This window comes from Halichoerus grypus, chromosome 7, assembly GCF_964656455.1.
Source record: "Halichoerus grypus chromosome 7, mHalGry1.hap1.1, whole genome shotgun sequence".
Taxonomy (NCBI): domain Eukaryota; kingdom Metazoa; phylum Chordata; class Mammalia; order Carnivora; family Phocidae; genus Halichoerus; species Halichoerus grypus.
Window position 1 is genome coordinate 126,435,803 of NC_135718.1, and position 17,733 is coordinate 126,453,535.

General features: G+C 38.8%; 1 protein-coding gene across 3 annotated transcripts in view; it reads left to right on the forward strand.

The window, feature by feature from the left end:
* Nucleotides 1–17,527, forward strand: part of NR5A2 (nuclear receptor subfamily 5 group A member 2) — a 135,614-nt gene extending 118,087 nt beyond the window's left edge. For all 3 annotated transcript variants that reach the window (XM_078078245.1, XM_036081533.2, XM_078078246.1), the window contains one exon: nt 14,455–17,527. In XM_078078245.1, coding sequence (XP_077934371.1) covers nt 14,455–14,702 — 248 coding nt within the window. In that variant the 3' untranslated portion in view covers nt 14,703–17,527. The remainder of the gene's footprint in view (nt 1–14,454) is intronic.
* The last annotated feature ends 206 nt before the right edge of the window (nt 17,528–17,733 follow it).

The window sequence follows — 17,733 nt, forward strand, 5'->3', positions numbered from 1 at the left end:
AGAGAATGAGAGATAGCACGAGAGGGAAGAGGGTCAGGAGGAGAAGCAGACCCCCTGCTGAGCAGGGAGCCCGATGCGGGACTCGATCCCAGGACTCCAGGACCATGACCTGAGCCGAAGGCAGTCGCTTAACCAACTGAGCCACCCAGGCGCCTGAGTAATATAAGCTTTATAAAACAAACTGATTATTTGGATAGAGCTTGTTGAATGCCTTTTCTCAACAATTCCATTTTGTTAAAGAGTGTTCTGCTGCTCTTTCATTTCACGTAACCCTTTTCCCCATGGTGCTCTCTTCCTTTCTCATTCCTGTCCCTTTTCTGCATGAGCAGTATCCCTTACTCCCCTCTAAGACCTGGAGGATAGAAACAACAGGCTCTACCCAGCCTTCTGTGGGGAACAAACCCAACACGAAGCTGCTCCTGGCAATGCAACCACACTGTGGCCCTTGGACTAACAGGAGTAGTCTTAAAGAAAAGGATTTATTTCAAATGCTGAATTATGAAGGAGTATTGATTGTATGAGTGGAAATATCTAGACGATTATCTTTTTTCTTCTGGACTAATGCTGTAATGCAGAGAAAGGCTTCAGCTATTTATTTTGAATACAGTACCTTGTTTACTAAATGTGCATGTAAATTCTTAAATGTTACCTTTTATTACCTCTTAGAAATCCTCTCTCCAAAAGTCAATAAGAAAGTTGTAGATCACTAAAAAAGCTAAGTAAGTTGAACTGAATTGGGCTCTTAGCCACACTCACACAAAATAATATTTTAATTGGCTAAGCTAATATTTGATCCAAGTTCATAAAAGTTTGAAATCAAATAATTAAATGCAAATACAGTCTTCATCCCAAAGACGATAAGAATGCCTTTAAGCTAATATTTTTAACAAGAACTGTTCGACAGCGTTCTCTTGTAAATTTTATCATACCTGAGGCAGTTTTCCTCGTTCGATTAGCTGGAAAGCTGAATTTATCCCGAGGCAAACCAGACATCTAGTACAGGCTAAATTCAACAACTGGAGCTTAAATTTGGCTTAATATATCCCCACTTGGATCTGCCTGTTTAATTCTCTTTCATATGATAACGTTGGTTTATTCATAGTCTTGACTTACCACCTGAACAAACTGAACCTCGTATCTTATTCTAAGAGAGTAAGAAAACTTTGCAAAACCCACAAAAGTTCCTGAATGGAAATCAAATGCAAACTTATGAATCAAAAACTGTCTTAGGACGTGACTACAAGAATGTAGTGAAGAGCTTTTCTCTCAGGAAGGGCTGCTTTTTATGAATGTGGACATTTCATATTCTGAGGGGACAGATGGTCTTCTTGTTCAAGAAATTGCAGCTGCAATTTTGAGTGTCATGTGCACTTGAAAAGCTACCTATTATCAAAAATTGTATGTATTTGCCCTTAGTATTAGGTTTGTTTTGACACACAGCTTTATTTGAAATTGAGGGGGAAACCAGAAAATTGCCTCGTCCCAGGCCCCTTTAAATTTTGTTTTCCTGCCTCAAAATATTCAATCAGTTCCCAGCCAGAGACCTTATTTTTGCCTTCATTCTCCAAGAATTTTTAATATGGTTTTTGCTATCATCTGGTATGAAGAGGTTGATGAAACATAGGCTCCATTTTAATTCATGTTTTTAAAATAATTCTTTAGTAGAGCCTTCCTTCCTCATTTTTATCCCCAACACTTTTGGAAAACAAACTGCAAATTTATACATAGAAGGAAAATGTGAGTGTTCTATGTCAGTTGATGCGGTCCCTCAGCACAGTAACGCCTCAGAATAGATTTTTCCTCAGCGTACACAGATTACCACTTCATAACATCAGACAAACCAAGTGTTTTCCCTTCTCCTAATTCACGGAACTCAATTTCTTCCATTTTGAGTCAGATTATACTTTTTCTAGAGATAAGTTATGGGAAATGGATGCTACTGTGATGTTTGAAATTGGTAATGAATTTAACAAGGTGAGGAACTTCCAAACTTCTTAAGAGTTAACAGCTGGGACTGTTGGTACATAAAAGGTGCTCAGTGTATTCTCAGGGAATTAATTTGCCTATGCTTTATATTCTTGGCAGCTTAATTCAAATTAGCAAGTTTAATAGTACATGTATTGGGTGTCTTTTGTGTGTGTCGTGCTATGCTTGCTCTGGGTGGGAAATAACCGTAAGATAGGATCACTGCCTTTCGAGAGACCACAGTCTAGTAGGGGAGGCAGGGTACAGACCAGTGACTGGAAGATCAAGAAAAGCTTGACAGGGAAGATAGGATTGGAAATATTTGGAAGATCTTTCAGGCACAAGCAAGGGGAGGATTGATGTATGATTAGTGTGAAAGGACATTCTTTCACTCGACCAGTGTGAAATAGTCTCCTGTTTTGTCCAGGCACTGTGCTAGGCCTGGGGAAGGAAGGGTAACCATTAACAAGGTATCTGCATCCCTGTTCTCAGAACTGACTGTCAGATAACCATGTAATACCCAGTGACCCATGTGATGGGCAAATGGAATGTGCCGTAGCATTTACAGAGATGGCTTGGGGGAGGCTTCCTGGAGGCAATGATGTCTATACGGAGTCCTGAGAGATAGCGATCCAGTAAGTGGCATAGGGAAAACAGGAGAAGGAATAGGCTCAGAAAAAATGGAGAGACTGAGCTCAGTTTTAGACAGTGTGGGTTTGAAATACCCACTAGCCATTGGGGAAGAGATGTCCATTAAGCAGCTGTTATCTACAGAACCTCAAGTCATATTCTGCAGCCTTCAATACGGGTCATTGAGTGATCTGGTAAATGTGTAAAACATGGCAAAGTAAAATGTTCTACACATAGAAAAGTCCTCATGATTCAAGAAAAACAGGCAGGCCTGGCACTACGGCAGAACACCCAGCCAGAATTCCCTTTTGAATCTTTCCCAAGAAAACACAATACATAATGGACTTCATGCTTTTTGCTTAGTGTTATGAAATAATTCTGCATGAAACAAAAATAAAGTCTGCCGTGAATTTGATATGGAAAAATAGTAGTATGTCAAAGGCAGAAGAAAAAGAAAGAAGAGGTTTTGGTTTAGGGCAAAGCAGGGTTTAATCAAGAAATTTATTTGTTCATTCCTCACATATTTACGGTGGTCCCCCCACCCCCTGATCTGTGGGGGAAATGTTCCAAGACCCCTAGTCATGGAAGCTTGACACTGTGGATGGTACTGATATATATATATATATATATATATATACCACATTTTTTCTATAAATGCATACCTATGATAATGTTTCATTTCTAAATTAGGCACAGTAAGAGATAAACAGCAATAGCTAATAATAAAATGGAACGATTATAATAATACACTGTGATAAAGGTTATGTGAATGTGGTTTTCCTCTCTCTCAAAATCCCTTATCGTGCTATACTCACCCTTCTTCTTATGATGATGTGAAATGATAAAACGCCTACATGATGAGGCGAAGGGAGGTGAATAGTGTAGACACTGTCTACTAACAGGAGACTAATTAGGCGGCTACTAACCTCCTGATGATACATCCAGAAAAGGGTCATCTGCTTTCAGACTACAGTTGACTGCCTGTGGCTGAAACCACGGAAGGCCAAGCCATGGATAAGGGGGCCACTACACTGAGGATCTTCTCTGTGCTGAACACTGCCCTAGGAGCTAACATACAGCTGCAAATTAGACCAAGTCCCTCCCTTCACAGCTTTCATTCTGCTGAGGGTAGCAGGCAATTTCAAAAATTAGACAAATGTATAATGTACGGTCAGTCCAACAAGCAACAGTAAGAACATATAGTTTAGGGATCTGGGGAAGAGTAGACACAAATTGGAGGTAGTGGTCACTCTGAGGCGTCAGGAATTAGTTCACGGAAGGAACACACAAGGAGCCTGAAGGGTGATGTTCTGTTTGTTTCTTCAGAGTGGTGGATTCACAAGTGTTCATTATATCATGTTTAAAAACCCACCTATACATTACATCTTTAAATTTCTAGTTGTGGTAGAATACACATAACATAAAATTTATTATCTTAACCACTCGGAAGTGTACAGTTCAGGAGTGTTAAATACATTTACATTCTTGTCCAACCAATCTCCAGAACCCTTTTCATCTTACAAAAACTCAAATTCTTTTTTTTTTTTTAAAGATTTTATTTATTTATTTGACAGAGAGAGACACAGCGAGAGAGGGAACACAAGCAGGGGGAGTGGGAGAGGGAGAAGCAGGCTTCCCGTGGAGCAGGGAGCCCGATGAGGGGCTCGATCCCAGGACCCTGGGACCATGACCTGAGCTGAAGGCAGACGCTTAACGACTGAGCCACCCAGGTGCCCACAAAAACTCAAATTCTATACTTATTCAACAACGGCCCCCATTTCCTTCTCTCCCTAGGCCCCGGCAATCACCATCCTACTTTCTGTCTATGAATTTACTACTCTGGGTACCTCATACAAGCGGAATCATACGGTATTTTTCTTTTTGTGACTGGCTTATTTCACTTAGCACAGTGTCCTTGTGGTAGCTTATGTCAGAATTTCCCTCCTTTTTAAGGCTGCTTAGGGGCACCTGGGTGGCTCAGTCGTTAAGCGTCTGCCTTTGGCTCAGGTCATGGTCCCAGGGTCCTGGGATTGAGCCCCGCATCGGGCTCCGTGCTCTGCGGGAAGCCTGCTTCTCCCTCTCCCACTCCCCCTGCTTGTGTTCCTTCTCTCGCTCTTTCTCTGTCAAATAAATAAATAAAATCTTAAAAAAAAAAAAAAAAAAAAAAAAAAGGCTGCTTAATATTCCATTGGATGTATAGACCACATTTTGTTTGTCTGTTCATTGGTCCGTGGCCCCTTAGGTTGCTTCTACCTTTTGGCTATTGTGAACAATGCTGCTAAGAACAGATATGGGTATACAAATATCTCTTTGATACATGACATATTTTAAAGAAAAATAAGGCAGAGTGAGGGCACAGAGAGAGATTTGGTAGTAAGGCAAAGCTTTTGTAGAAAGGGTAGTCAGCAAAGGCTTCTTTGAGTAGATGTTATTTGAGCTGAGGCTGAAGTGAAGTGAGGGAGTGAGTCCTACGCAATAGGGGAGGAACCATGCAGAATGAGAGAACAGCAAGTGCAAAGGTCCTAAGGCAGAAGGAAGCTTTGCGTGTTGGAGAAAAGCAAGAAGACCAGTGTGTTTGGGGAGGAGTGAGGCCAACAGATACAGTTTCTGAGTTAGACTATGATAAAGGATTTCCGCTTTCTTCTGAGAAGAAACTATGTAAACTCATGGAATGTTGTTTTGTTCAAAGTATTTAAGGGATGCCATTTGTATTCAATTCTATATTCTGTGCGTTCAGGGCAAAGTTGTCTGACGTCAGCACACACAGGAGCTAGCTCTGAGACTTCTGCAAGCTTTGTGTCTGTGCGTGCCAAAGCTACATTGTTCCTTGTCAAGGAGGGAGCTACATCAATGTAAATGAATTTAGTGCCACTTTTCCTAGGGCACAGTGTGTCAGATCATAGCTATATACTAAACAAAGTTTCAAATGATTTGTAATTCAGGCCAAAAACCATCTTGGAGAATTGAAGTACTTTCCAGACAGTTAAGCAAAAAAGCCAGTGATAGTCTAGTAGAGTGATTGCAGAATACTGCTTGTACCTGTTTGTTGACAATCCAGTATCTTCCTCTCCATACTTCAGTTCATAAGCATTCAGTCATAGACTATTAGGGTTGTGGGTGACGATAGAGACCAAGTCCAACTTTGAAGTTCCCAGATGAGGAAAAGTTGAGGCCCCAAATTGACATGCTCATGATCTCACAGTTAGAATTGAGACTAAAAATAAAGACATTTAATAAATGTCCGCTGCCTCTTGGGGATGACATATTATGAATAAAAAATTGACAAGAGGGCAGACACTGCTCCAGGTGACATTCTTTATGCAACGGTATTTGCTGAGCCTATGCTTCTCTGGCCCATGCTACCACTCACTTCGTCGTAGCATTTTGTGCAGGCTGCCATGCATAGTTGGGAAAATTGGGCTTCAAAATTAATACAACAGCATGAAAAGTCTGTAACTGAAACTTCAGAATTGGCCCTGTTTTCTGGAATGTTCTTTGTGATCGAGGATGGGATAAACTTTGAAGTATTCACTGTGCCTTCCATTAATTTTGGAAAACTGCAACATCAGAGACTGTTTTGTCTGTGAAACTTCGTGGCAGGGAAAATGATTAGATGGCTGTTTAGGATATGTGTTGGAAGCAAAGAAGTTAATCAGTAAACTTTAATATTTTATCAGTACATTTTATTATTAAAATTTTAAGAAATAATGACTAGGATGTAATACTTTTGCATTTTTAAGTTTATTCAAATTTAATTCATATTTTACTTTTCCGTGATCCTAAGAGACTAAGAGAGTTATTTCCCATATTTTACAGATAGAAACACAGGCTCAGTGATTGAAAGACTTGCTTGACAGGACTAGTCAATGGAATTAAATTAGACCAAATTCCCTTTGAATGATGTTATTATAGCCACAAAATCAAGTGCTTTTCAAACTTTTTAAATCCGTGGAACCCTTTTTCCTAAACTCCATATAAGAAGCAAAGAGAAACTCTTTTTTCCTTAGCCCTGCTACCTTATAGACCCAGTGGAAAGGGCTGGGTGGAGATTGCCCAGAAAAGACCCCCATGAAGGCACCCTGTGACACTAAATTGTACTCATTCTCAGTTGTGCCTGCTATTTATAATAATGAACTGTGGTATTTAAGATGTTAAAATTCCTTCAAAATCATTAAAGATGAATTAAGGTATGAGCCATAGCAATATAAATGTCAATAGTATATTATTTCGTTAAAATTCTCTGAAAACCGCTCATGTATTATGAGATCAGACCCTTTAGAAAAGGAACTATTTGATTAACCAGGACATCCCATTCTCCAACCTCAGCAGGTGGCAGAAACTTGCAGGCTGTGGCACTAGGGGGAAAACAAGCTCCAGGACAGTCAGGAGCCCTTCAAGGTCTAGTTCCAAGCTCTGCAGGGGTGGCGGGGGGGGGGGCGGGGGCAGGAGGGGATGTCTTGTGGGTGGGGTTCAAGAACTCTAGAGCCAGATAGCTTGTTACAATCCAGGGTCTGCGTTTTAGTAGCTGTGGAGGTAGAGTTACGTGACCCCTGTAAATCTGTTTCTTTATCTGGAGAATGAAGATAATAATACCTTCCCAAGATTCTTAACAGTATTAAATGAGAAAACATGTAGAAAATCCTTTGCACATTGACTAGCGCTCTGAAATGTTAGCTTCTCCCTCCCTGTGTCTGGCTTACTTTGAGATCTTAGAAAAGCTATTTAATCTCTGAGTCTTAATTTCAAAATACTTGTAATACCTTCTCAAGGAAGCCATCCTTTAAAAGTTAGCCTTCTCCAGAATTCCACCACTAGGCCCCTTCTCTCTCTAAACATTCTCTCTAAACCCGGAGGTTTCATCCACTGGTCCATTGATGAGTCCCAAATCTAGACCACCATCCAGGCCTCTCTGCTTAGGTCTGGACCTTCATTTCCTGCCATTTCCTCTATATCAACTGAGTGTTCCACAGGCTCCTTAAATTCAATATGGCTATACCTAGACTTATTAAATCCTGCCCTCTCAAATATGCCTCTGCCTCTTGCCAGAAGGATAGCCACCACCTTTCTCCCTTGACAGACACCCAGGAGTCATCCAGGACCTTCACTCTGTCCTACTTGATTAACACAGGGCCAATAAGCCCTGTTGAGTCAACCATCTTGATGCCTTTCAAGTCCATCCCCTCCCCCCCCGCCCCGCCCCATGGCCCACTGTACTTCTCACCTCTATTCCTGCGACAGCCTCCTGATTGGTCCTCCCATGAGACTGCTCCCTCCTTCCCCTTCTTCATGTACCAATTCCGTCTCCACACTTCTGGTAGCGTGCTCATTCTAAATCAAAGTTGACCATTGCCTTCTTAAAATCTTTCAGTGCTTCTGTATTGCTTTCAGACCAAAATCCAGACTCTTTCTGACATGGGATGTCCTCAGTCTTAAACTTTATGGCCCATCCTCCTCTTGCCCCTCTGCTCTCCTTCTGCATGAAAGTTAAGCTGCTGATCCTGTGTGTGCCCAACACATCCACGGCTTATCTCTATAACATTAAATAAACTACTTGACACAGAGACTGTGTTTTATTCCCGTATCTTTAATACCTGGCACAGGACTGTCAAACTGAATGAATGGATGGATGGATGGATGAATGAATTCATATATTTCATATATTGCATATACATAAAGGTGTAAAATAATAAATAATGCATGTTAACAGTGCCTTGTAAGTTACAAAGCGTCAGTAGTTGTAAGGGCTTGTTATTCCTGTGTACATAAATAATGCATGCTCTGTTTGTCCACATTTTTACACACAGCTCCTGCCAAAGAGTTGCATTTTCTTGTTAGTAATTTGCATATGAAGGCACCGAATCGTATATTCTAGTTGCTAAAAATAGCTCTTGGGTTAATAAGCATACACACACAAACACATTTTTGTAGGGGACTTAACAGCGATGAATGTAAAATCTTGAGTTTGAAGTTTTGCTGGAAACAGGATAGAATTTAATCTTAGACATCAGCATTAAAAATATCTTGTCCTCCCATTTCCAAACCCTAAACAGCCCTCACTCTTTATTAAGTGAACTTGGTTCATATGAAAAGAACTAGCAGGTTGCTCTCAAAGTTCTTATAAAATTATGTATGTAAATTATTTAAATATAGCCCTTTCAAAAATAATTTTAAAAATTAATTCCTTGCAGAAAATTCTTTCCTTTCTCCTTTTCTGACTTATTAAAGGAAAAAGTCTTCTGAGGACAAATCGTGTACCGATTTATAGATCGCCATCCTTCCAAAAGCCTCAAGGAAAAGAAATGTTCTCTAGGTACAAAATGGTACCTCTTTTTCCCACTTTCATCTCTTTTAAAGGGCAAGATACAATTGTTTTTCCCACATGTGGAAAATTAACAAAGATAATTATCTTCTCGGCAAAAAAAAACGGCACACTCCGTTTGAGCCCCCAGCCTCCCAACCTCCCAGCCCCCTTGCTCAGCAAAGGACCCATCACTGACAAAAGTGCTGAACAGGAAGATTTACAGGCTGTGCCATGTGGCAGGTACCAGGGAGGCAGAAATCAGTATCTTCATCTTCAGAGAGAGTCTGAGTGTTGTGTATGACTGAGAAGCCAGTACTGTAATATATTCAAGAAGACCTAAGGGTTTACTTTCCAATAAGGATGGAAAAAATCTGAGCATGCCACTGTGAGCTTATCGTAATGCTGCTTCACATAAAAAGTTGGTAATTAGTCCCTGAGTGAATAAAGTAGAATAGATGATAAGAGATTGATACTTAGAGGAGAAGCACAAAATGCTTGTGCCAGTCATCAAAATTTAAAGGCTATAGAAAAAGGGTTGGGGATGCCTCTGTCTGTTTACATGCAATTTCCAACTCTGAATTTGCAATGATAGAGTTCATTAACTTGTATTTTTAAATTGTATTAAGATGAAGCTTATAAATTTCAAAGGAGAACATAGAGGGCCAAATGCAGGAGACTTTGAGATCCAGCATAAGATACCGCAGAAGAACTGGTGGGAATTTTGGTCTCCTGTCAATCTCCCCTCTTCTACCATCCAAATATGGTACAGTGGTATTTATATAGGAACTGAACAGCACATCTCAAAAACATACTATTTCTGAGGACTCCGGAATATGTAATAATTTTCCAAATTTTGGGCGCCTGGGTGGCTCAGTCGTTAAGCGTCTGCCTTCAGCTCAGGTCATGATCCCGGGGTCCTGGGATCGAGTCCCACATCGGGCTCCCTGCTCGGCAGGAAGCCTGCTTCTCCCTCTCCCACTCCCCCTGCTTGTGTTCCTGCTCTCGCTATCTCTCTCTCTGTCAAATAAATAAATAAAATCTTTAAAAAAAAAAAAATTTGCCAAATTTTGTTTTCTCATGTAATTTAATATCAGTTCATTCATGAAGTTTTGGTGTTACAGAGTCCTGTTACAGATGAATTTAGACTCCCAAGTCTGCCAGCCCCCATTCATTACTTAATGTGGAATAGGACTTGATTTACGGGAAGAACATCCCAGAGAAAATGCTTAAGATTTTAAATGTATTTCATATATGAATTTTCACAAAAGGACATGAATACCATGGGGCGCCTGGGTGACTTAATCAGTTAAGCATCTGACACTTGATTTTGGCTCAGGTCATGATCTCAGGGTTGTGAGATCACGCCCCTCATTGGGATCTGTGCTCAGCTCAGTCTGCTTGAGATTCTCTCCCTCCTTCTCCTTCTGCCCCTCCCCCCACTTTCTCCCAATCAATCAATCAATCAATCAATGATAAAATCTTAAAAAAAAAAAAGAATTCCATGAGTATTGTGGGAGCACACTTAAGTTTCTGGACTTTTCCCAAAAAGTAAATACAAATGAACTACATAAAAGAGAAAATTCTGAGTCTTCTGAGAGGTGGTGTCACCTGTATTTTGGCACTCGTCTTCTCTGTTGCTTTTAGGTCCTTGTGAACCATCTCGACCATAGCAGGGAAACTATGGTCTGCCTCTCAGGCAGAGATGCAAGAAATGTAGGAGCTCAGGGACCCTATTCCAAATCCAAATGAGGATGGGCACATTTCCCTTAAAGCAAAACTGACCAGTGAAAATCCTCATTGGCAAAACATGTAAATTAAGACTTGATTATTCAGACCACAGGATTCACACGGGATTCTTTAGCCAGAAAACACTGTCACATTTTAAATATTTTATTTCAGGGAGAAATCTATTGTATAAGTCAATTTTTGAAAGCCAGTTTCAAATTAGAAAAAGAAAGGAAATTGGCTTATACGATACTTAACAGTTGAATATAATAGGTAATGTCACAGTGATATCAATCTTGGACAAATACATCAATAACATAAAGCAAACATTAATTGGAGAATTCTCTGGAGATGCTTTGACTAATACAGAGTCCTCACGCCAAGATGCTTACCGTCTACTAGGGAAACGGATGGTTACTAAAGCAATGCAAAACGCTGTGAGAGGAATTGCTAGCTGAGAGTAGAATCAACCGGCAGAGCAATGATCCAGGAACTACTTGGTCAGTAAATGAGAGTAATTCCATAAAAATCTTGTTCTTTCTTTTTTTTTTTTTAACCTTACATAGCTTAAATATCAGGATCATTGATGCCAAATTATAAATTGTCTCTGTAGACATAGAAACAAAATAGACATTCAGTAAGTACCTTTGGGGCAATTAGCAGCATAAGTTTTGTTAGACTTAATGAGAAATTCTTAGAAATGGCTTAATGGGAAAATTAATTCAGTCATATGAATTCAACTCTGATGGACTTTAGAGAAAAATTACAGATATGGCCATAGTATGGGAAACCTGTATATTTTCCTTCAGAAGGAAAATGGCATATATTTTTAAACTTTTGGAACAAAGGTACCAGTTTGGATCAGTATTTATAGAAATTATCCAGCACATGCTAATCTGGAGACCTTAAATGATCATTCTGTGATAATAATAAACACATAAACCAGGACTAATGATCTATTCTTTTTGTTTTGTGTTTTTTAATAGATTTTTTTTTTCTTAACAGAGTGGCATAATTTATCACAGAAGGTAGAACCTAGGTCTCAAAAAATACATTTATCAAAAAAAAAGAAAGTTTCAAGAACAACTTTCTAAGACTTTTATTTATCTTACATTTTTATACTGTGCAAATTCTTACATCCTCCCTATTAACTCTATGACTCTTGTTAGATTTCCTTGCTTGTGAGAATATCTTTCATTGTAGCATAAAATAATACTCCATTTCAGTTGTTTTTCTATAATTGTGTTTAGATCACCATAACACTGAAAGTGGCTTGTTTTCTTTTTCAACTTCCTAGTCGTATGTAAAAGAGAAAGGTGAATTCTGTCTCCTCTCAGTTGGATGAAGGTAAAAAGAAAAAGCACTGAGAAATTTGCCAAAAATTGAACTATTTTTAAATGATATTCGCTCTCTGCCATGATCCTTTATGAAGGACCCACACACATCACCAGAGTGTGAGCCCTTGAAAGGAGAATATGCACCGCAGCGGACAAAGCTAACACGAGTGTAAATTCTTCTGTCCCGAACCCAGCTAGAGCATATCAATGATATTTCTAATTGTTGACATTTTATAATTTTGAACCAAATGTAACTAAACATATCAGTCTTTTTAAATAATTTAAGATCATTTTTGGGGTACCTGGGTGGCTCAGTCCTTAAGCATCTGCCTTCGGCTCAGGTCATGATCCCAGGGTCCTGGGATCGAGCCCCGCGTCGGGCTCCCTGCTCCACGGGAAGCCTGCTCTTCCCTCTCCCACTCCCCCTGCTTGTGTTCCCTCTCTCGCTGTGTCTCTCTCTGTCAAATAAATAAATAAAATCTTTAAAAAATAATAATAATTTAAGAACATTTTTAAAATATTTTAAATCAGATGGAAATGCTTTATTAACTGTAAAGTAGGACATACATAAAATGTCAGGTAGGCAACAACTTGCCTACGAGTTTCAATGCCATAAGAAGACACAGCGCCTAATAGTGTAGCATTTGTCTGTTGGTACATCTCACTAATAAATAATCAATTTTTTTTATTCTCCCATCTCACTTTGAAATACATGTGGTATCTGGTGCTCACACTATGTACCTATTTCAGTACTTATTCCTCACTGTTTTTAATTTGGGGCAGAGACTTGGAGGATGAGGAGGGGTAAGCATGTTTAATGTGAAGTTATGGCTCAAAATACAAACACTAAAATCATCCCAGACACATTTAAACAGCAAATGTAACCTTTTTTTGTTTTTTGTTTTGTTTTGTTTTGTTTTTGTTTGTTTTTACTTTTTATTTGAGTAGAGTTGACACGCAGCATTTCATTGGTTTCAGGTACACAACATAGTGATCGAACTTCTCTGTATGTTAGGCTGGGCCCACCCCAAGCGTAGCTGCCATCTGTCACAACACGAGTACAGAATCACTGACCATATTTCCTACGCTGCGCCCTTTATTCCTGTGACTTAGTCATTCCATAACTCGCAGCCTGTATTTCACACACCCCTTCACCCATTCTGCCTATCTCCCACCCCCCCAAGGCAAGTAAGTAACCTTATTTTAAGAGGATTTCGAGATACCAAAATGGACGTGCACATATGTACACGCTAAGTTTAACAGCCAAGTTCAGCGCCAGAAGTATTGGGTATGAGTTACTATGGTAACTAGTAACTGAGTTTAGTACATTTAACCTTTTAATCATAGTATTATGTGGTTTTCTTCTGAATCATTCTTATTTATTTTTGTCCAATTAGAAAATAAAACAGGGCTGGAGGGGTGCTGCATCTGTTTACTTTCTTAGCATGGATGTATGTAAACACACATATCTATATATTTTTTTCCAGAGACTTCTATATACACATTATATAAAAGTTGTAGTTAACGTAAATAAACTCCAGAAGAGAAATTCCAACATCACCATTTTCCCCTGTTCATTGTCTGTGTATGTATTTGTATGTCAGTCTGTCTTTTTTTGACTCTCTATTTCTCCCTTATTCAATATTTATAAGGACCTCTAGGGCAGATGCCTTAAAACAACTGGATGATCACCAGGAGTTAGGCTGCATGAATTGTCCATGTCCATCTTCTCCGTATGAGTGACCCAGGACCAGGGAAAAAAAAAAAAATGGGAAAGTAAAGTATCAGACTTTCAAACCACATTCAGGTTAAAGGGCACTGGCCATCCTGGAGCGTATTCTGCCTAAAGGACGAGGCTTTCATTTGATAAAGATCATTAGTCACTGAGATATATATTTTAGAGAGTTCTCAGTAGCGAATATTCTGTTGCCAGTCACTGGAGTGTACCAGATGGTTCATTAGCATAGGCTAGACAAGTCAAAGGCTTTCAGAATCATTTAGAAAATGTCAAACAGAAACAAGAACCCTGTCACTTTTTATTAGAATTAACTACATCATACCCTGGACACAGATTTCACCTTGGGTCAGAAAAATTAATACAGAATTATGTGAATTGTGTAATATACTGGGTTAAGATCGGTCTTTCTCTAGGGACTCATTTGCTGGCAATATATTATGATCCCTCTACTTTAGGAATCCTCAAACCTTTCCTTTTGTAAGATATGAAAAGAGTTGACCTTGCTCAAAATCCATTGGTGTCTAATTGATTTGAGGTATATGCAGAATTTCAACAAGACATTCTTCTAAAGCTCTTTTGTGATCCTTTTCCCAGGAAGCTTGGTGAGTGGGGCTTACTGAATATTCAGCAGCATATAAAGTATGCTTTATGTCAGGAGGAAATACATCCATTAATTGAACACACTGCTGTAGTAAACAGGAATTAAAATTCCATTAAAATATCATGGTTTTGTTTTTGTTTTTGTTTTTTAAATCCAGATGTCAAAAACCTTGAGAACTTCCAGCTGGTAGAAGGTGTCCAGGAACAAGTCAATGCCGCCCTGCTGGACTATACTATGTGCAACTACCCACAGCAAACAGAGAAATTCGGGCAGCTACTTCTTCGACTACCCGAAATCCGGGCCATCAGCATGCAGGCTGAAGAATACCTCTACTATAAGCACCTGAATGGGGATGTGCCCTATAATAACCTCCTTATTGAAATGTTGCATGCAAAAAGAGCTTAGGTTCCAACCCCTAAAAGCTCTGCTTTCAAAACAAAAAGAGATTGGTGGGGGGAAAAAAGAACAGGAAGAAAAGAAAAAAAAAAAAATACTCTGAACTGCTCCAAGCAACACTAATTAAAAACTTGGTTTAAAGATATTGAGTTTAAAAAGGCATAATAATCAAATACTTAATAGCAAATAAATGATGTATCAGGGTATTTGTATTGCAAACTGTGAATCAAAGGCTTCACATCCCCAAAGGATTCCATATAAAAGACATTGTAACGGAGTGGATTGAACTCACAGATGGATACCAACCCCATATCGGAATGAAAATGGACAGAACAATTCTTGTATATTTAAACTGATCTCCGCTGTGAAGAAATTTAGGAACTGATCTGTGTTATTAATTAGGCTTATACAGCAAGGGATTTGAGCTTACAGAATGCCTCCATGGTGAAGCTGAACTAAAACAACTCAAAAAATCCATCGGCTGCACCTGTAATAGCCCTTCCCTCTTCCTTTCAAGGACCCAGCACCTTCTGTCCTATGATCACGGAATCTGTCCTTACGGACTTGTGCTCAGCCACACCCACTAGTAGCTCCACCAAATCATGAAAAGCCTAATTTTGAATGTCTATGTCTTAGACCTGCAAACAGCTAATAAGAACAGTCTACAATATGTTAGCTTGCCATTTGAAATATGTTCTGGTTTGTTTTGTCATGTGTTCATGTTAAAAAAGAAAAAAAAGCAGACAGTATCCCTCTTCTGATCTTATATAAGCATTAATTAATATTAAGGGAAAGGACTACAAATTTAAAGCAAATGCTCCATAGCTAAAGCAAGCTAGACCTTATTTCTGCTGTTGTTACTGAAATGTGGCTTTGGCGTTGTCGGATTTCATAAAAATTTCTTGCCAAAAGGCTTGTTGGGGTACATTCGTCTTTTTGAACCATCCGAGTTTGTAGTTCATTTGAAAATAAAACCTGAAACATATTTTACTGGGATGTCAAATAGTCACAGTGCTAAGTAGTTTAAAATAAAACCGAAGCATGTTAAGCTATGCAAAAAGAAAGAAAAAGGTGAGCTAATAAATTGCCTCAAGTCTCCGGCTTGTTGCAGTTGAACATCCCCTAAACATAGAACAGCAACAGTGATTCCTACATATGGACTGGAAAGATACTAAAGCAATTCCAATCTTCCCCAAAAGGGAAAGGAAGAGAGTGATACTGACCTTTCTGAGTCATAGACCAAAGTCTGCTCTAGAACAAATATTGAAGGACAAAGAATTGCAAAACAAACTCTCCAAACAACGATAGCAGTATTATTGACATGTAATGCCACAGGTATGGAAGTCTTGCCTTATTTCACAATTCTGAGAGGTAGCTGTGTGCAGATGTGGATCAACATTTGTCTAAAATAAAGTATTAATACTTTCAAGTCAAATAAAAGATAGTGTTTACATTCTTTAGGTCCTGTGGGGGGAGGGGGGGAAACTGTGATATTACAAAATAGCTAAAGCAGTAATTTCCTTAATGTTATTTTTCTGATTGGTAATTATTTTTAACAGTACTTAATTATTGTATGTCGTGAGACACTAAAATCAACAACGGGAATCTCATTTAGACTTTGATTTTTTTGAGATTATCAGCGGCACAATCACTTGTAAAAACTGTAAAAACTAAAAGTATCTCCTAGTCCCTTAATTTTTTCATAAATGTTTCAGGCTTTTGAATAGTTTATTTATATTGTATATCATAGTTTCAACTGTAGACAATTATGATGCTAATTTATTGTTCCTTGGTTTCACCTTTGTATAAGATATAGCCAAGACTGAAGAAACCAAATATATGTGTTTACTGTAGCATGTCTTCAAGTTAGCGGAACATAGTTCAGGGACAGAGAAGGGTCTTAATGAATTAAAATCATTCACTTGATTAAATGTCTGTAAATCTTCATAATTCTTACTGTAGTTTATTTAATATCTATTGTAAATTATGTGACTTGTAGTTTCCTCTGTTTTCAAGTAAATTTAACGAGGGTAGAGTCTTCCCTGGTTTCCTTTACAAGCGTTGTAAGTTGTATACCAAAGATATTAGTTACTACTTCTGTGCGTACAAAAAGGATTATTTTATTATTTTTTTAATCACCTCTAATATTCGTCCACATGAAGGGTACACATTTGCTAAGCTGAGTGTCCACAGCTTCTCATGCAGTCTCAGTCACCTGTCATCACAGCTCAAAGGACAATGAAAAACAGCTGATCAGAGTCAATGTCCCAAGCATTAAATAGACTGACAGCATCCTTACCCTCCCCACTTAAAAACCAAGTTGGCTAGAAGACATGTGGGGAGGAATGGGTGTTGTTAACAGTTACTGAAATGGTTGCATCCTGCATGTGGAACATGGGTGGTGGCAATTATGAGATTGGTGGGATAGTTAATTGGAGGGTCTTTAACACTGCAAAAAAAAAAAAAACAAAACCCTAAATACATTGATTCTGAAAGTCCGTGTTTTCTTATTTTAAATAATACAGTAGTACTCTCCACTGAAAATTAAACCTAAGAAATGTCAATTACTGGTATGTTGTTAACCTAGCAAATTCCATCCTAAGTATAGTTAGAAAGATGGGCAACACGGAGAGTTACATCCACACTCCTGCTGACATCAAGAACAGAAGTTGATAAACAAGAATGCACCATAGCGAACATCTGTGGCCCATCCAAAGTTGGCAAATGAAATTTCTCTAGTGCTCATTGTTAACCAGTCTGTCACAAGACATTTCCTTAGCAACTGCCTTATCAATTACAGGATTTATTAGTAAAAGCAGACTCAAATATAAACATTTTTGGCTTAGCGTGGCTTATTATAGTTGGTCTATGTTTGTAAACAGACAGTCTGTAATGTGTGAACATTCGTATTACAGATCTGCAGCTACCTGGGACCTGAATCCATGCAATGTTTAGAGTGTGAAGTCGGTTACTTGTTGGCGTTTTCTTACTGTATCAGTGAAATACATATTGTCATGTCAGTTCTTGCCAGGAATTTCTC